General features: G+C 42.9%; 1 protein-coding gene across 1 annotated transcript; it reads right to left on the reverse strand.

The window, feature by feature from the left end:
• Nucleotides 1–1,338: 1,338 nt before the first annotated feature.
• LOC121556664 (endothelial zinc finger protein induced by tumor necrosis factor alpha-like) lies at nucleotides 1,339–18,543 on the reverse strand. Its single transcript, XM_041870548.2, has 3 exons — nucleotides 18,404–18,543; nucleotides 3,053–3,164; nucleotides 1,339–2,551 (listed from the first exon to the last, which is right to left on the reverse strand). Exons 1-3 carry the CDS (start codon nucleotides 18,491–18,493, stop codon nucleotides 1,590–1,592), a joined length of 1,164 nt encoding a protein of 387 aa, XP_041726482.2. The 5' UTR covers nucleotides 18,494–18,543; the 3' UTR covers nucleotides 1,339–1,589.
• Between the last annotated feature and the right edge of the window lie 1,932 nt (nucleotides 18,544–20,475).

The following is a 20,475-nucleotide window of genomic DNA, read 5'->3' on the forward strand; positions in this document are numbered from 1 at the left end:
ATTTGATTTGATTTGACTATAACCAAGAATGACAAAGTGAAAACATGTTTTTAGAAATGTTTGCAAATGTATTGAAAATGAAATACAGAAATATCAAATTTACATAAGTATTCACACCCCAGAGTCAATACTTTGTAGCACCTTTGGCAGCGATTACAGCTGAGAGTCTTTCTGAGTAAGTCTCTAAGAGCTTTCCACACCTGGATTGTGCAACATTTGCCCATTATTCTTTCAAAAAATTATTCAAGCTCTGTCAAATTGGTTGTTGATCATTGCTCGACAACCATTTGCAGGTCTTGCCTCAGATTTTCAAGTAGATTTAAGTCAAAACTGTAACTCGGCCACTCAGGAACATTCACTGTCTTCTTGGTAAGCAACTCCAGTGTAGATTTGGCTTTGTGATTTAGGTTATTGTCCTGCTGAAAGGTGAATTAAACTCCCAGTGTCTGGTGGAAAGCAGACTGAACCAGGTTTTCTAGGATTTAGCCTGTGCTTAGCTCCATTCAGGTTATTTTTTATCCTGAAAAACTCCCCAGTCCTTAACAATTAATAGCATACCCATAACATGATGCAGCCACCACTATGCTTGAAAATATGGAGTGGTACTCAGTAATGTGTTGTATTGGATTTGCCCCAAACGTAACACTTTGTATTCAGGACATAAAGTTAATTGCTTTGCCACATTTTTTGCAGTATTACTTTAGTGCCTTGTTGCAAACAGGATGGATGTTTTGGAATATTTGTATTCTGTACAGGCTTCCTTCTTTTCACTCTGTCAATTAGGTTAGTATTGTGGAGTAACTACAATGTTGTTGATCCATCCTCAGTTTTCTCCTATCACAGCCATTAAACTAACTGTTTACATGTCACCATTGGCCTCATGGTGAAATCCCTGAGTGGTTTTCTTCCTCTCCAGCAACTGAGATAGGAAGGTCGCCTGTATCTTTGTAGGGACTGGGTGTATTGATACACCATCGAAAGTGTAATTAAAAGGGATATTCAATGTCTACCAATAGGTGCCCTTCTTTGCAAGGCATTGAAAAACCTCCCTGGTCTTTGTGGTTTAATCTGTGCTTGACTGAGGGACCTTACATATAATTGTATGTGTGGGGTACAGAAATGAAAGTAGTCATTCAAAAATCATGTTAAACACTATTATTGCAATTAGAGTCCATTCAACTTATGTGACTTATTAAGCACGTGTACTCCTGAACTTATTTAGGCTTGCCATAACAAAGGGGTTGAATACTTACTGACTCAAGACATTTCAGCTTTTCATTTTTAAATAATTTGTACAATTTTAGAAAAACATAGTTCCACTTTGACATTATGGGGTATTCTGTGTAGGCCAGTAACAAAACATATACATTTAATACATTTTAAATTCAGGCTGTAACACAATATTGTATTATTTGCCTTATATATCACACAATGTCTGGGCCTTGCACTTCAACGCTCTTAGTTGTTGTGGAAATTGACCCACTACTGCTGTTTACTTTATGCATCTATGTCATCTCGCTGAGTCTACCTTTAATGCAGGGTTTGATCTTAACTTCAAAAGCTATCGAGTGGAATGGTTACTTTCTATGTTATAGAGTGGAATGGTTTTTCTGCTGGTGCATCTTGAGGTATCTCCCCTCTGAGAACCTCTTCCCACAGTGCTTACAGTCGAATGGCCTTTCTCCCGTGTGGACCTTCAGGTGCATCTTCAGCTGGTGCTGGCGGGAGAACCTCTTCTCACACTGGGGGCAACTGTAGGGTTTCTCCCCTGTGTGGACTCTCTGGTGCCTCTTCAGGCTGGATGATTGGGAGAAAGTGGCCCGGCACAGGTGGCAGCCGAATGGTTTCTCACCCGTGTGCATCCTCTGGTGGATCTCCACCTGTTTGTAGAAACTGAAGGCTTTCCCACAGAACGAACACGGGAAGCGCTTCTCTTTGCCACCGGATCTACTGATAGCGTTACTACTACTGTCATTTGTCAATCGGCTTGTGTAGCCATTTACTGGTGAAGCACTGGCATTGTCTGAGGTCTGGTTTAACATAAGGAGAGTGTGAGGAGGATGAAGGCCAGGGAGTGTCTGTGTTGTCGCAGGGTCCATGTTCCAGTTGATAGATCCTATAGAAGGCAGGCTGAGGGCAGCACCTGTTAGGGGGTTAACCTGAGGCACCATCAGTGTCTCTGAATCACAACTATAGGAGCAGGACGGAGCATCACTAGCAGAGTCCGTTTCTGTTCTCTCCCGCCGCATACAGACACGTCCCCGTCCCCGCGGACCAAATCTGCGCCTCGCACTGGTCTCAGCCAGTCTGTTGTCATGGAGACTAAGATCGGTTGTTGTTTTGTGTTCGAATGTCTGTTTCTGGTTGTGGTTAACAGTGTTGTTACCCAGCCCAGAGTTGAGGATGCTGTCCCATCCACTGACCTCCACTATGTGGCCTCTGGTCCTGCCCTGCTCAGTGATGTTGTCCCCTGGGCTCTTGGCTGCACCGGTCTGGGTCTGGGAATCCAAAATGGTCGCCCAGTCTCCTCTGTTAGCCTCCAGCCAACCACCTGCGTGAAGAGGTTAGAAAACAGACTTTAAAAACATGGCAGAGAAAACTCTACATATGGAGTTTTTTTGTTGTTGTCAATTACCGGGTCAAGTTCATAGATTATAATGTGTGTTTTTATATGTAAACATAAATTCTATTGATTAAAGTTTATGGATGAAGAAAATATAGAAAAAAAAACAATAGCCAGGCGCATCATTATTCCCATTGAAGATCTATTACTATATGTAGGCAGGTAGCCTAGCGGTTAAAAGCATTGGGCCAGTAACCGAAATGTTGCTGGTTCGAATCCCTGAGCTGACTAGTTGAAAATCTGTCGATGTGCCCTTGAGCAAGGTACTTAACCCTAATTGCTCCTGTAAGTTGCTCTGGATAAGAGCGTCTGCTAAATGACCAAAATGTAAATATGTACATTACCAGTCAAACGTTCGGACACACCTACTCATTCAAGGGATTTTCTTTATTTTTACTGCTTTTGACTGGTACTGTATGTCTCCCTTACCTTGCTCCCCCATCTTTATTCCACTCAGCAGATCAATGCTCTCTGGTCCATCCTCTATCGTCTCCACTTTGACTAGCAGCAGATCAGGCTTCCCATCCTCCATGTCTACTGACTGTAAGAGATACAGAGTGAGAGGATGTTGGATCAAGAAATCTGATATGAACACCCTGCTGTGGAGCATCCTCTGATTGGGCAATGAGGGATTGCTATGAGTACTATGCAAACATGTTAGTTGATTTGATACTATGCAAACATATTGGTTGATTTGATTACTTTAATGGTTTGATCATTCAAAGGCATGGTCTCACACTTAAAGGGCAACTCCACCACTTTTCAACCTCACTTTCATTATCTCCAGCACAATACCAGTGTCAACATACATTTACTGTATGTGGACACCTGCTCGTCGAACATCTCTTTCCTAAAACATGGGCATTAATATGGAGTTGGTCCCCCCTTTGCTGATATAACAGCCTCCACTCTTCTGGGAAGGCTTTCCACTAGATGTTAGAACATTGCTGTGGGGACTTGCTTCCATTCAGCCACAAGAGCATTAGTGAGGTCGGGCACTGATGTTGGGCGATTAGACCTGGCTCGCGGTCGGCGTTCCAATTCATCCCATAGGTGTTCGATGGGGTTGAGGTCAGGGCTCTGTGCAGTCCAGTCAAGGTCTTCCACACCGATCTCGACAAACCATTTCTGTATGGACCTCGCTTTGTCATGCTGAAACAGGAAAGGGCCTTCCCCAAACTATTGCCACAAGGGTGGAAGCACAGAATCGTCTAGAATGTCATTGTATGCTGTAGCGTTAAGATTACCCTTCATTGGAACTAAGGGGCCTAGCCCCTATGCATTGGGACAGGTAGCGTTCTCCTGGCATCCGCCAAACCTAGATTTGTCCATTGGACTGCCAGATGGTGAAGCTTGATTCATCACTCCAGAGAACACGTTTCCACTGCTCCAGAGTCTAATGGCGGCAGGCTTTACACCTATCCAGCTGACGCTTGGCATTGCGCATGGTGATCTTAGGCTTGCTTGCAGCTGCTCGACCTGGAAATCCATTAGGTATGTGAAAACGGCACATTTCGAAGTTTTGTTGAAAAAAATATAAAGTAAAAAAATTATACCCGATGACATTAAAAAAACAGTGATTTTCAAACACTGAGATTCGCAGTGACGTGGGGAGCAAGACAATACCCTCCCTTGGGCTAGAAACTCGTTGCAGGTTTTGAAAATTAATGTTTTTTACTTTTAATCCTACCCAGAGATGTCACAGAGAAGCATTTTTTTAGGACCTTATCTTTTTAACCACATATCATAGAAACTGGCTGTTTTCACATTTGTAGACACTGGTTTGGTGCTGGAGATGATGAACATGAGATTGAAAAGTGGCAGAACTGCCCTTTAAGATGAAATGAATCAAGACCGGGGCCGTATCCACAAAGAGTCTCAGAGTAGGAGTACTGATCTAGGAGGATCTTTCCATTTACAGTGCATTTGTAAAGTATTCAGACCCCTTGACTTTTTCCACATTTTGTTACATTACAGCCTTATTCTAAAATGGATTCAAATGTTTTTTTCCCTCATCAATCTACACACAAGAAGGACAACCATCTCTGCAGCACTCCACCAATCAGGCCTTTATGGTAGAGTGGCCAGATGGAAGCCACTCCTCAGTAAAATGGCACATGACAGCCCGCTTGGAGTTTGCCAAAAGAGAGATCATTGATGAAAACCTGCTCCAGAGCACTCAGGATCTCAGACTAGGGCGAAGGTTCACCTTCCAACAGGACAACGACCCTAAGGACACAGCCAAGATAACGCACAAGTGGCTTCGGGACAAGTCTCTGAATGTCCTTGAGTGGCCCAGCTAGAGCCTGGACTTGAACCCAATCGAACGTCTATGGAGAGACCTGAAAACAGCTGTGCTGCGAAGCTCCCCATCCAACCTGACAGAGCTTGAGGATCTGCAGAGAAGAATGGGAGAAACTCCCCAAATACAGGTGTGCCAAGCTTGTAGCGTCATACCCAAGAAGACTTGAGGCTGTAATCGCTTCCAAAGGTGCTTCAACAAAGTACTGAGTAAAGGCTCTGAATACTTATATAAATGTGATATTTCAGCTCTCAATTTTTAATACATTAGCAAAAATGTCTAAAAGCCTGTTTTTGCTTTGTCATTATGGGGTATTGTGTGTAGATTGATGAGGATATATATATTTTTAATCCATTTTAGAATAAGGCTGTAATGTAACAAAATGTGAACAAAGTAAAGGGGTGATAGATTAATTTGTATTTTAAGAATAATGACTAAAGGATTTCACCCCAAATACAGTATAAATGTGTGAGGTGTTAGAGTTATAATGTAGTGTGAACCCACTAACAGAGGGGGGGAGTTAGAAACTGTTGAAAGCATTCCAGGGTGAAGGGGACTAAGAAACAGTTTATAGGTGGGCGGAGCAAAGTGCCTTTGTGTGTCAAGGGATATAAAAGCTGTATGTATGTTTTTTGGCGCCAGAGCTCACCATGAATAAAAATACAGATCATTCTTGCTGGTTACGGACCTTTGTTTAATTCATGATTAAACCAGAGAATTTACACCCTCTGGGAATTATTCAGAGCATTAAGTTTGATTAATTAGAGATAGAAATTCTCGTGACAAATGGTCCTTCGAGCCGGATCTCAAAATACGTCTATCGTTCTGAGGACACCGAAAACCGTGCACGGGCGGATGATAGCATCCGTATAGAATAGACCTGGCCTTCGACGTTAAGGTTATAAACAGGCTGGTGATGAATCTTATGAACGATAAAGACGTTAACGAGATTGAAAAAGCATTTAAATCCGAACTGCAAGGAGAAGGTCAGTAATTTTTATTCATGAGTTTTGGTGTAATTATTTGAACTTGTTTGAGAATAGTAATTCTTGTGGAGGGCAGAGAATAGTTACCAAAATCTCATAAGAGAATTAAAAGGAATGGCCATCACCAAAATAAACTAGTTAATATTGAGATTGTACGGGGTACAGTGTTTACAATATAAACAGGAAGGGAGATAATTATCATCGTGTAATTGTTTCAAGGAAGGGACTAAAATAGGTAGCGTGAGAAAAAAATGGTTGTCCCATCCCTTTCACGAAACTGGGGTTTTAAAAAACTCTGGGTTACGGGTTGGATCATTTAAATGGTTAATTACAAAACAGATCATAAACATTGGCTCAAGAGTCGCACCAGATAATATGTCCCAGGAAAATAATTCTGGATTGAATTATTACTAAACGGGGGGGATTTCTTATTTTTCCACCATGGGAAATAAATATTCTAAAGAGGTCCGAGAATTAACGGGGGATAAAAGATATAGCATTATGTTAAGGGGATCGAAGAAATATGTTTTATGGATCAATTTGGGAGAAGAGGTATGGATTTATTGGGCATCTCGATGTGGAGAAATTAGAGGCTAAACTGTGGAACGGATTTGAAGAAACAGCGAGGGGAGGGGCTAGACACAGCGAGAGTATGGCTTTTGGAGAGTCAGGAAAGACTAGAGAATTTTGCTAGAGAGTGTAAGGCCCCGTGTAAATACTGTAACAAAACAGGTCATAACCATCGCGACTGCAGAGCTAAGGGAAAGGGCAATGTCCGGGAAATGACAGTCTATTTTTTGGTTCCACGGGTAAAATGTTTGAAGAAGTGATTTGTGTCGATTAAGAATTGGCTAAAAACACCACGAAGCGATTATTTGAGAGGTACTTATACATTTCTAACAATATACGTATGAACTTTCTCACCCAAACGTAGACGTACGTCATGGGTGAGAAAGTAGAGAATATTTACATTTGCATTTTTGGTCATTTAGCAGACGCTCTTGTCCAGAGCGACTTGCAGGAGCAATTGGGGTTGGGTGCCTTGCTCGGGGGCACATCGGCAGATTTTTCGCCTGGTCGGCTCGGGGATTGGAACCGGCGACCTCTCGGTTGCTGACACGGTACTCTTGGTTACTGGGCTACCTGCCGCCCCATATGAGTTTAAGGTTGTGCCGTTGTTTGATTATGTGATAAGGTTATGTGATAAGGTTTAATGGGTAATCGGACCATAACTAATGTGGTTATAGAAGTAATGTATAAATAGTAGAGAGCCAATAGAGGGTTCCATTGAACTATTATGTTTTGTTGGGCATTTCAATGGCATAAGGTGAAATCTGTGTGTATGAGTGAATTCAACGGATACTACTGAGTATTTGGTTTGTTGATGTTGAATGGAAGATTTGAAGTGTGGTTGGGGTTAAATAGAAAGACTGACTTATTCAATAGGGAATGGGTGTAGGGAGAGAGAGTTTTTACGTGTATTAAAAGTTGAATTAATCAATCAATCAATCAATCAATTTTATTTTATATAGCCCTTCGTACATCAGCTAATATCTCGAAGTGCTGTACAGAAACCCAGCCTAAAACCCCAAACAGCTAGTAATGCAGGTGTAGAAGCACGGTGGCTAGGAAAAACTCCCTAGAAAGGCCAAAACCTAGGAAGAAACCTAGAGAGGAACCAGGCTATGAGGGGTGGCCAGTCCTCTTCTGGCTGTGCCGGGTGGAGATTATAACAGAACCATGCCAAGATGTTCAAAAATGTTCATAAGTGACAAGCATGGTCAAATAATAATCAGGAATAAATCTCAGTTGGCTTTTTCATAGCCGATCATTAAGAGTTGAAAACAGCAGGTCTGGGACAGGTAGGGGTTCCATAACCGCAGGCAGAACAGTTGAAACTGGAATAGCAGCAAGGCCAGGCGGACTGGGGACAGCAAGGAGTCACCACGGCCGGTAGTCCCGACGTATGGTCCTAGGGCTCAGGTCTCTCAGTTGGCTTTTCATAGCCGATCATTAAGAGTTGAAAACAGCAGGTCTGGGACAGGTAGGGGTTTCGTAACCGCAGGCAGAACAGTTGAAACTGGAATAGCAGCAAGGCCAGGCGGACTGGGGACAGCAAGGTGTCAGCATGCCCGGTAGTCCTGACGTATGGTCCTAGGGCTCAGGTTCTCGGAGAGAAAGAGAGAACGAGAGAATTAGAGAGAGCATACTTAAATTCACACAGGACACTGGATAAGACAGGAGAAGTACTCCAGGTATAACCAACTAACCCCCAGCCCCCCGACACATAAACTACTGCAGCATAAATACTGGAGGCTGAGACAGGAGCGGTCCGGAGACACTGTGGCCCCATCCGAAGAAACCCCGGACAGGGCCAAACAGGAAGGATATAACCCCACCCACTCTGCCAAAGCACAGCCCCCGCACCACTAGAGGGATATCCTCAACCACCAACTTACAATCCTGAGACAAGGCCGAGTATAGCCCACAGAGGTCTCCACCACAGCACAAACCAAGGGGGCGCCAACCCAGACAGGAAGATCACGTCAGTAACTCAACCCACTCAAGTGACGCACCCCCTCCTAGGGACGGCATGAAAGAGCACCAGCAAGCCAGTGACTCAGCCCCTGTAACAGGGTTAGAGGCAGAGAACCCCCAGTGGAGAGAGGGGAACCGGCCTGGCAGAGACAGCAAGGGCTGTTCGTTGCTCCAGAGCCTTTCCGTTCACCTTCACACTCCTGGGCCAGACTACACTCAATCATATGACCTACTGAAGAGATAAGTCTTCAGTAAAGACTTAAAGGTTGAGACCGAGTCTGCGTCTCTCACATGGGTAGGGCAGACTGTTCCATAAAAATGGAGATCTATAGGAGAAAGCCCTGCCTCCCGCTGTTTGCTTAGAAATTCTAGGGACAATTAGGAGGCCTGCGTCTTGTGACCGTAGCGTACGTATTGGTATGTACGGCAGGACCAACTCGGAAAGATAGGTAGGAGCAAGCCCATGTAACGCTTTATAGGTTAACAGTAAAACCTTGAAATCAGCCCTTGCCTTAACAGGAAGCCAGTGTAGGGAAGCTAGCACTGGAGTAATATGATCAAATTTCTTGGTTCTAGTCAGGATTCTAGCAGCCGTATTTAGCACTAACTGAAGTTTATTTAGTGCTTTATCCGGGTAGCCGGAAAGTAGAGCATTGCAGTAGTCTAACCTAGAAGTAACAAATGCATGGATTAATTTTTCTGCATCATTTTTGGACAGAAAATTTCTGATTTTTGCAATGTTACGTAGATGGAAAAAAGCTGTCCTTGAAACAGTCTTGATATGTTCGTCAAAAGAGAGATCAGGGTCAAGAGTAACGCCGAGGTCCTTCACAGTTTTATTTGAGACGACTTTACAACCATCAAGATGAATTGTCAGATTTAACAGAAGATCTCTTTGTTTCTTGGGACCTAGAACAAGCATCTCTGTTTTGTCCGAGTTTAAAAGTAGAAAGTTTTCAGCCATCCACTTCCTTATGTCTGAAACACAGGCTTCTAGCGAGGGCAATTTTGGGGCTTCACCATGTTTCATTGAAATGTACAGCTGTGTGTCATCCGCATAGCAGTGAAAGTTAACATTATGTTTTCGAATAACATCCCCAAGAGGTAAAATATATAGTGAAAACAATAGTGGTCCTAAAACGGAACCTTGAGGAACACCCGAAATGTACAGTTGATTTGTCGGAGGACAGACCATTCACAGAGACAAACTGATATCTTTCCGACAGGTAAGATCTAAACCAGGCCAGAACTTGTCCGTGTAGACCAATTTGGGTTTCCAGTCTCTCCAAAAGAATGTGGTGATCGATGGTGTCAAAGGCAGCACTAAGGTCTAGTAGCACGAGGACAGATGCAGAGCCTCGGTCTGACGCCATTAAAGGTCATTTTACCACCTTCACAAGTGCAGTCTCAGTGCTATGATGGGGTCTAAAACCAGACTGAAGCATTTCGTATACATTGGTTGTCTTCAGAAAGGCAGTGAGTTGCTGCGCAACAGCTTTTTCTAAAGTTTTTGAGAGGAATGGAAGATTCGATATAGGCCGATAGTTTTTTATATTTTCCGGGTCAAGGTTTGGCTTTTTCAAGAGAGGCTTTATCACTGCCACTTTTAGTGAGTTTGGTACACATCCGGTGGATAGAGAGCTGTTTATTATGTTCAACATAGGAGGGCCAAGCACAGGAAGCAGCTCCTTCAGCAGTTTAGTAGGAATAGGATCCAGTATGCAGCTTGAAGGTTTTGAGGCCAATGATTATTTTCATCATTGTGTCAAGAGATATAGTACTAAAACACTTAAGTGTCTCTCCCGATCCCAGGCCCCTCGCAGAGTCTGTGCAGATCCAGGACAGCTAAGCCCTGGAGGAATACGCAGATTCAAAGAGGAGTCCGTAATTTGCTTTCTAATGGTCATGATCTTTTCTCAAAGAAGTTCATGAATTTATTACTGCTGAAGTGAAAGCCATCCTCTCTTGGGGAATGCTGCTTTTTAGTTAGCTTTGCAACAGTATCAAAAAGAAATTTTGGATTGTTCTTATTTTCCTCGATTAAGTTGGAAAAGTAGGATGATCGAGCAGCAGTGAGGGCTCTTCGGTACTGCACGGTACTGTCTTTCCAAGCTAGTCGGAAGACTTCCAGTTTGGTGTGGCGCCATTTCCGTTCCAATTTCCTGGAAGCTTGCTTCAAAGCTCGGGTATTTTCTGTATACCAGGGAGCTAGTTTCTTATGACAAATGTTTTTCGTTTTTAGGGGTGCAACTGCATCTAGGGTATTGCGCAAGGTTAAATTGAGTTCCTCAGTTAAGTGGTTAACTGATTTTTGTCCTCTGACGTCCTTGGGTAGGCAGAAGGAGTCTGGAAGGGCATCAAGGAATTTTTGTGTTGTCTGAGAATTTATAGCCACGACTTTTGATGCTCCTTGGTTGGGGTCTGAGCAGATTATTTGTTGCGATTGCAAAACGTAATAAAATGGTGGTCCGATAGTCCAGGATTTTGTGGAAAAACATTAAGATCTACAACATTTATTCCATGGGACAAAACTAGGTCCAGAGTATGACTGTGGCAGTGAGTAGGTCCAGAGACATGTTGGACAAAACCCACTGAGTCGATGATGGCTCCGAAAGACTTTTGGAGTGGGTCTGTGGACTTCTCCATGTGAATATTAAAATCACCAAAAATTAGAATATGATCTGCTATGACTACAAGGTCTGATAGGAATTCAGGAAACTCAGAGAGGAACGCTGTATATGGCCCAGGAGGCCTGTAAACAGTAGCTATAAAAAGTGATTGAGTAGGCTGCATAGATTTCATGACTAGAAGCTCAAAAGACGAAAAGCCATTTTTTTTTTTGTAAATTGAAATTTGCTATCGTAAATGTTAGCAACACCTCCGCCTTTCGGGATGCACGGGAATATGGTCACTAGTGTAACCAGGAGGTGAGGCCTCATTTAACACAGTAAATTCATCAGGCTTAAGCCATGTTTCAGTCAGGCCAATCACATCAAGATTATGATCAGTGATTAGTTCATTGACTATGACTGCCTTTGAAGTGAGGGATCTAACATTAAGTAACCCTATTTTGAGATGTGAGGTATCACGATCTCTTTCAATAATGGCAGGAATGGAGGAGGTCTTTATCCTAATAAGATTGCTAAGGCGAACACCGCCATGTTTAGTTTTGCCCAACCTAGGTCGAGGCACAGACACAGTCTCAATGGGTATGGCTGAGCTGACTACACTGACTGTGCTATTGGCAGACTCCACTAAGCTGGCAGGTTGGCTAACAGCCTGCTGCCTGGCCTGCACCCTATTTCACTGTGGGGCTAGAGGAGTTAGAGCCCTATCTATGTTGGTAGATAAGATGAGAGCACCCCTCCAGCTAGGATGGAGTCCGTCACTCCTCAGCAGGTCAGGCTTGGTCCTGTTTGTGGGTGAGTCCCAGAAAGAGGGCCAATTATCTACAAATTCTATCTTTTGGGAGGGGCAGAAAACAGTTTAGAATAGCTTTAGAAGTATTCTAGATAGGTCTATGAAAATATGTTACAAGTACGAATGACATTATTTCCTAAGAAGGAAGATGATTAGGGCAGGTCCCCGCGCCTCCCTCGTTGTGTAGGAAGGAGCGGGGGGGAGGGGTGAGAGACAGTACATAGTTCAGATGATAGGAATATCATTAAATGTATGCTTATCAACGATATCAAGTATTTGTTTTACACTGTAAGTGATCTTATCTATGGGAAGGCAATGGCAGCCCATGGTAAAATAATTTGGAACTCTGAGGAGGAAGAACAATTTATGAATAGGAAAAAGTTGCTCACTTCCCAAACAGTCTTAGCTTTTCCTACATATAACAGGGATTTTACCCAAATGGTAGAGAGTAAAGAGGGATATGACATTGGTCGTGATTTAAAGATGGTGATGAGGGAGTTTTTTTGGTGGGCTATTAGATATAACTGGGTCAATCACGAACATAGTTTTTTTATTCTTTGTTGCTAGGCAGAAGACTTGGGTGACCTAGGGTCGAAGTGCTTGCTCTTACTTCAATTCATGGCTGTCTTTTGTCTCTCTTCAAACATTGTGAAGGGAGCAGCACCAGGGTTGAGCAGAGTTCAGGCTAAAACCTGTCTCTCCTTTGCTATCTTCTTGATTGATTACAGCATGAAGGGGGGTTTGTGTTAGGTTTGAAAGATTTAAGTATGGACCTGTCATGTCCAACCATCAGTCTTCAGGTCAAGCCCGGGAGAGCCGGGGTAGAACAGAGTTTGAACTAAACATGAGTGTTTTTACAAGATAAGAGATTGATTGATTGGATTACTATTGATTCTGAACTGAATGAAAGTCGAATTTAGCCGCCATAAAAGACAAAGGAAGTGGGAGGAGCAATAAAGAAGCAAGGGACAGTCTCAAAAATAAACAAGGGATGGCAATTGGATGATAAATTACCAATATTACCTAAGTGATTGTTTAGGTAGGTGGTAATATTGACACATGAGCAGAACCATGTGTCAAGAGGAGGGAAGAGGCTAGTGGTAGGATTCAATAATATACGGAGAGGACAAAATACTTTTTAAAAAAACAATTTTTTAGATACAGTCTAGAAAGAGAATACTGATGTGAGCGGTATGGCAGAGGTTTTGTGCCCCACAGGTGAACTAAAGGAGAAGGTGACCCACTCTATCTAACCAGGTGACTGGTGAGCATCCAGTCCCTAAAGAAGAAAGACTGGAAGCAGGCCTGTTGGGAAGGGCCCTATCAGGTGATATTGGTCACTGCCTTTGCCATTAGAATACAGAAAGCGCAACCTGGGTCCACGTTACCCACTGCAAAAGGTAAGAACACATACAAGCACCACTGAACACACGCAGAGTTAGAGAGAAGAACTAGACCAATAGGGTCTGGGGATCACCTCTGTTAACGAAGATCTCCTACCCCGACCTATCATCACTGTAGTGTGTTCTCAGGGTGTGAGTATGGGGTGATACCAAGCAGAAAGACTGAGGACAGGAGAGGGTTGGCGGTTTTTTGGGAATAGGGGTAACTTGAGCTGCATCATAGTCTCGGCAATGGTCTTGATATGTCAAGATCCACCACCAATTACGCTATGCCCTTACCATTGTTAGAAGTAAAAGAGAAGAGAAGCGACCTGACATACTGACCGTCAAGGGACGAGGTGGCCTACAAAATGGGAGTCAGAGAAGGGCAGATTGTCAGATTCAGAATAAGGGTTAGGGACGTAGCCAATGGGTGGGGTACATGTCAATAAGCAACTTGGGGATTATAAAATCCCATTATATTTGTGTTCGGCCCCCACGGCGGATTGTTCCCTAGACTCAAGTGTTTAAACACACTTGGGGACGGGAATATGAGACCGGCGGGACTGAACATCCAGATGGGGGTAAAGAGAAACAAAGACATCACCAATTATCAATTGGAGATAGTAGTAATGTGATTGACTTGAGTTCAGAAGCACAGGAGAGAATTCTGAACCTTACAGCCCCTGTAACCGATGTGTGGTGGGCGTGTGCCAGTAAAGGCAGTATAAGGCAGAGAATACCAAAAGGGTGGCTGGATACGTGCACCCTGGTTCTACTGATTCAGCTAGTTAGAACTAGTCACCAGGAACCAAGGAAAGGGTTAAACAGACGTAGGAGGAGTGTTTTAACAAGAAGGAGAATAGCCCTATTTAGATGGATGCGATTGGGATACCAAGGGGTATCGGATGGATAACAAGCTATGAAAGAATTAGGGGAAGGGTTTACTACCACGTTCTTTTGGTGGGTGACAATAAACAAAATTGTGAAGTGGATTAATTATATCTATTACGACCAACAACGATTTATTGGCGGGACTAGGGATGCAGTAAAAGGGATTTCTGAAATTATCCGCCATCCCACTCATGACTTAGTAAAAGAGGTTGGCTCTAGATCAGGCAGAAAGGGCCAATGTCTATAGAATGATAAGCCATTGTTGCACATTTATCCCTAACAACACCACACTGGATGGGACAGTCACCAGAGCTCTTGCAGAATTAACTGCACTAAGTGAAGAATGAACTGAGAACTCAGAAGTTAGTACATCGTGGATAGGGTGGTTTGATGAAATGTTTGGTAAATGGAAAACCATAGCAACCACCATCTTAGGGGCGGTCAGTGTTTGTATGGGTATTCTTGTATTATGTGGTTGTTGTCTTGTTCCCTGTGTCCGAGGATTGGTGAGTAAGGCGTTGGTGAAATGCAGTATCTCAACAATGATGAGAGATGGACCGACTCCGGACTCTGACCAGGGGAATGTGAAAAACGATCCTCCAGGCTTGGTGGATGACGAGGATTTTGACCCTGAAAGACCGCCATTGGATGAAATGTTTATTAGTTCTGACGTAATCTCTGAGATTAATCATGCTTGTAAATACATTTATCCTGAATGTGAAAACATTTAGTCAAAGGGGTGGATTGATAGATTAATTTGTATTTTAAGAATAATGACTAAAGGATTTCACCCCAAATACAGTATAAATGTGTGTGAGGTGTTAGAGTTATAATGTAGTGTGAACCCACTAACAGAGGGGGGAGTTAGAAACTGTTGAAAGCATTCTAGGGTGAAGGGGACTAAGAAACGGTTTATAGGTGGGCGGAGCAAAGTGCCTTTGTGTGTCAAGGGATATAAAAGCTGTATGTATGTTTTTTGGCGCCAGAGCTCTCCATGAATAAAAATACAGATCATTCTTGCTGGTTACGGACCTTTGTTTAATTCATGATTAAACCAGAGAATTTACACCCTCTGGGAATTATTCAGAGCATTAAGTTTGATTAATTAGAAATAGAAATTCTCGTGACAAGGGGTCTGAATACTTTCCGAATGCACTGTAGACAGGTGTGTGCCTTTCCAAATCATGTCCAATCAATTGAATTTACCACAGGTGGACTCCAATCAAGTTGTAGAAACATCTCAAGGATGAATAGCACTGAGACCGCACTCGTGAAGGTAGTAAATTACCTTTTAATGGCGTCAGACCAGGGCTCTGCATCTGTCATTGTGCTAGACCTTAGTGCTGCTTTTGACACCATCGATCACCACATTATTTTGGAGAGATTGGAAACCTTAATTGGTCTACACGGAAAAGTTCTTCCCTGGTTTAGATCTTATCTGTCGGAAAGATATCAGTTCGTCTCTGTGGATGGTTTGTCCTCTGACAAATCAGTTGTAAGTTTCGGTGTTCCTCAAGGTTCCGTTTTAGGACCACTATTATTTTCATTCATTCATTTATTTTACCTCTTGGTGATGTCATTCTGAAACACAATGTTAACTTTCATTGCTATGCAGACGACACACAGCTCTACATTTCGATGAAACATGGTGAAGCCTCAAAATTGCCTACCCTAGAAGCATGTGTTTCAGACATAAGGAAGTGGATGGCGGCAAATGTTTTACTTTTAAACTCGGACAAAACAGAGATGCTAGTTCTAGGTCCCAAGAAACAAAGAGATCTTCTGTTGGATCTGACTATTAATCCTGATGGTTGTACAGTCGTCAAAAATTAAAACTGAAGGACCTCGGCCTTACTCTGGACCCCTGATCTCTCTTTTGACGAACATATCAATAATATTTCAAGGACAGCTTTTTTCCATCTTCGTAAACATTGCAAAAATCAGAAACTTTTTGTCCAAAAATGATGCAGAAAATCCAGTCCATGCTTTTGTCACTTCTAGATTAGACTACTGCAATGCTCTACTCTCCGGCTACCCGGATAAAGCACTAAATAAACTTCAGTTAGTTCTAAACACGGCTGCTAGAATCTTGACTAGAACCAAAAAATGTGATCATATCACTCCAGTGCTAGCCTCTCTACACTGGCTTCCTGTTAAGGCTAGGGCTGATTTCAAGGTTTTACTGCTAACCTACAAAGCATTACATGGGCTTGCTCCTACCTATCTCTCCGATTTGGTCCTGCCGTACATACAGTGGCTTGCGTAAGTATTCACCCCCCATTTTTCCTATTTTGTTGCCTTACAACCTGGAATTAAAATTGATTTTTTGGGTGGTTTGTATCATTTGATTTACACAACATGCCTACCACTTTGAATATGCAAAATATGTTTTATTGTGAAACAAACAAGAAATAAGACAAAAAAAAGAAAGAAAACTTGAGCGTGCATAACTATTCACCCCCCACAAAGTCAATACTTTGTAGAGCCACCTTTTGCAGCAATTACAGCTGCAAGTCTCTTGGGGTATGTCTCTATAAACTTGGCACATCTAGCCACTGGGATTTTTGCCCATTCTTCAAGGCAAAACTGCTCCAGCTCCTTCAAGTTGGATGGGTTCCGCTGGTGTACAGCAATCTTTAAGTCATATCACAGATTCTCAATTGGATTGAGGTCTGGGCTTTGACTAGGCCATTCCAAGACATTTAAATGTTTCCCCTTAAACCACTTGAGTGTTGCTTTAGCAGTATGCTTAGGGTCATTGTCCTGCTGTAAGGTGAACCTCCGTCCCAGTCTCAAATCTCTGGAAGATTGAATCTGGCCTTAATGGCCATGTACTGTTATAATCTCCACCCGGCACAGCCAGAAGGGGGACTGGCCACCCTCCAAGCCTGGTTCCTCTCTAGGTTTCTTCCTAGGTTTCTGCCTTTCTAGGGAGTTTTCCTAGCCTTTGTGACATCTGCTGATGCAAAAAGGGCTTTATAAATAAAATGTGATTGATTGATTGATGAATAGCAAAGGGTCTGAAAACTTATGTAAATAAGGTATCTGTTTTTTATTTGTAATAAATTTGCAAACATTTCTAAAAACGTGTTTTCGCTTTGTCATTATGGGGTATTATGTGCAGGTTGATGAGGAAAATCATTATTTTATCCCTTTTAGCAGTGGTGTAAAGTACTTAACTAAAAATACTTGTAAGTACTACTTAAGTCGTTTTTTGGGGTATCTGTACTTTACTATTTATATTTTTGACAACTTTTACTCCACTACATTCCTAAAGAAAATGATGTACTTTTTACTCCATACATTTTCCCTGACACCTTAAAGTACTCATTACATTTAGAATGCTCAAGCAGGACAGAATTATGGCACCTATCAATATAACGCTTTGTCATCCCTACTGCTTCTGATCTGGCGGACTCACGAAACACAAATACTGTGTTTGTAAATGATGTGTTGGAGTGTGCCCCTGTCTGTCCATAATTAAAAATAATACTAAAATTGTGTGTCTGGTTTGCTTAATATAAGGAATTTGTTTCTGTTAAGGTATCTTTACTTTTACTCAAGCATGACAATTGAGTACTTTTTCCACCACTGCATTTTAGCTACATAGGCAGCAGAGTGGGCAGCAGCTACGTTAAAAAACAATCCAGCACAAAGTCGGGTTCCAGAAAATCCAGAACAGTTTTGTTTGTTTGTAATTTTTGCCCCTTTTTCTCCCCAATTTCGTGATATCCAATTGGTAGTTACGATCTTGTCTCATCGCTGCAACTCCCAAACGGGATTGGGAGAGGCGAAGGTCGAGTCATGCTTCCTCCGAAACATGACCCGCCAAGCCGCACTGCTTCTTAACACCTGCTCGCTTAACCCGGAAGCCAGCGCACCAATGTGTCGGAGGAAACACCATTCAACTGACGACTGAAGTCAGCTTGCAGGCGCCCGGCCCGCCACAAGGAGTCGCTAGAGCGGGATGAGCCAAGGAAAGCCCCCCGGCCAAACCCTCCCCTAACCCGGACGACGCTAGGCCAATTGTGCGCCGCCCTATGGGACTCCCGGTCACGGCCGGCTGTGAAGCAGACTGGGATCGAACCCCAGGCTGTAGTGACGCCTCAACACTGCAATGCAGTGCCTTAGACCGATGTGTCACTCGGGAGGCCCCATAACAGGCTTTTAAAATGTAATATTGGTGCACAATTTCTACTTAAAGTATAAAAAAAAAGGCACTCATTTTGTGGAACGACCCAGTTCACAGTTGGCTCACCTCAGTGAGACTGTGTGTGGTCCTGTGCTGCTCAGCTGGTTCCTTTGTGGGTTCAGGAGGTGGTGTAGTCTGGTTGTCCTCCATGAACATGGTCCCCTCAGGGTTCCCCAGACCCTCCTCACACCCCTCCTCCTTCACCAGCAGCACCTCTGGACCCTCCTGCTCCTGGAAAGAGAGAGGTGATACAGATTACACAGACATACACTCCCTCATGTACGTACACACACACAATAAACACACTTTCAACATGGAGTATTTACCCATCCCCACTACTGTTAAGATAATTTATTAACTAACTATTTCAGTGTCTCTGTGTGTTTCCCAAAGTTTGTAAGACTTTGGTTCAAGAAACGGACAGAGCCGTCTTTATTCAGAGAATTCTGCCCAGAGAATTCTGTTACCACAATTTCAGAGTCCATCTTTTATACACACGTCATACAAAATCCCACCCCGCTTTAGGCGGGCTGTATTTTTCCACTGTACACATCTTGTAAATAGTAACACAATGTAATCTCAACTTGCCCTACGCTCACACATTACTAGGTAAGTAGTCTTATGATTCTAACACATTTCACAAAGTGGAGTGTAATAATTAGTCATTACCAAATTCTTCTATCAACTACGTTTGAGTCCTATACTGTAGTTGCAGAATAACTTCATTGTTGTTAAACCCATCATGGTGGACATAAATATGATGTTGTTGTTAAATATACAGTTGAAGTCGGAAGTTTATATACACTTAGGTTGGAGTCATTAAAACTCGTTTTTCAACCACTCCACACATTTCTTGTTAAACTATAGTTTTGGCAAGTCGGTTAGGACATCTACTTTGTGCATGACACAAGTAATTTTTCCAACAATTGTTTACAGACAGATTATTTCACTCATAATTCACTGTATCACAATTCCAGTGGGTCAGAAGTTTACATACACTAAGTTGACTGTGCCTTTAAACAGCTTGGAATATTCCAGAAAATGATGTCATGGCTTTAGAAGCTTCTGATAGGCTAATTGACATCATTTTAGTCAGTTGGAGGTGTACCTGTGGATGTATTTCAAGGCCTACCTTCAAACTCAGTTCCTCTTTGCTTGACATCATGGAAAAATCAAAGGAAATCAGCCAAGACCTCAGGGAAAAAAATGGTAGACCTCCACAAGTCTGGTTCATCCTTGGGGAGCAATTTCCAAACACCTGAAGGGACCACGTTCATCTGTACAAACAATAGTACGCAAGTATAAACACCATGGGACCACGCAGCGGTCATACAGCTCAGGAAGGAGACGCGTTCTGTCTCCTAGAGATGAACGTACTTTGGTGCGAAAAGTGCAAATTAATCAGAGAACAACAGCAAAGGACCTTGTGAAGATGCTGGAGGAAACGGGTACAAAAGTATCTATATCCACAGTAAAACGAGTCCTATATCGACATAACCTGAAAGGCCGCTCAGCAAGGAAGAAGCCACTGCTCCAAAACCGCCATAAAAAAAGCCAGACTACGGTTTGCAACTGCACATGGGGACAAAGATTGTACTTTTTTGGAGAAATGTCCTCTGGTCTGATGAAACAAAAATTGAACTGTTTGGCCATAATGACCATCATCATGTTTGGAGGAAAAAAGGGGGGTTCCTTGCAAGCCGAAGAACACCATCCCAACCGTGAAGCACGGGGGTGGCAGCATCATGCTGTGGGGGTGCTTTGCTGCAGGAGGGACTGGTGCACTTCACAAAATAGATGGCATCATGAGGAAGGAAATGTATGTGGATATATTGAAGCAACATCTCAAGACATCAGTCAGGAAGTTAAAGCTAGATGGCCCCAAGCATGCTTCCAAAGTTGTGGCAAAATGGCTTAAGGACAACAAAGTCAAGGTATTGGAGTGGCCATCACAAAGCCCTGACATCAATCCTATTGAAAATGTGTGGGCAGAACTGAAAAAGCGTGTGCGAGCAAGGAGGCCTACAAACCTGACTCCAGTTACACCACGCTGTCAGGAGGAATGGGCCAAAATTCACCCAACGTATTGTGGGAAGCTTGTGGAAGGCATCCCAAACGTTTGAACCAAGTTAAACAAT

This window comes from Coregonus clupeaformis, unplaced genomic scaffold (assembly GCF_020615455.1).
Source record: "Coregonus clupeaformis isolate EN_2021a unplaced genomic scaffold, ASM2061545v1 scaf0584, whole genome shotgun sequence".
Classification (NCBI taxonomy): domain Eukaryota; kingdom Metazoa; phylum Chordata; class Actinopteri; order Salmoniformes; family Salmonidae; genus Coregonus; species Coregonus clupeaformis.

Coding starts and splice junctions, on each gene's coding strand:
- LOC121556664 (XM_041870548.2), bottom strand. CDS start 18,493: ATGTTCATGGAGGACAACCAGACTACACCACCTCCTGAACCCACAAAG. Junction 3,165..18,403: donor CCACACACAGTCTCACTGAG/GTGAGCCAACTG, acceptor TATCTCTTACAG/TCAGTAGACATGGAGGATGG. Junction 2,552..3,052: donor AATAAAGATGGGGGAGCAAG/GTAAGGGAGACA, acceptor CTCTTCACGCAG/GTGGTTGGCTGGAGGCTAAC.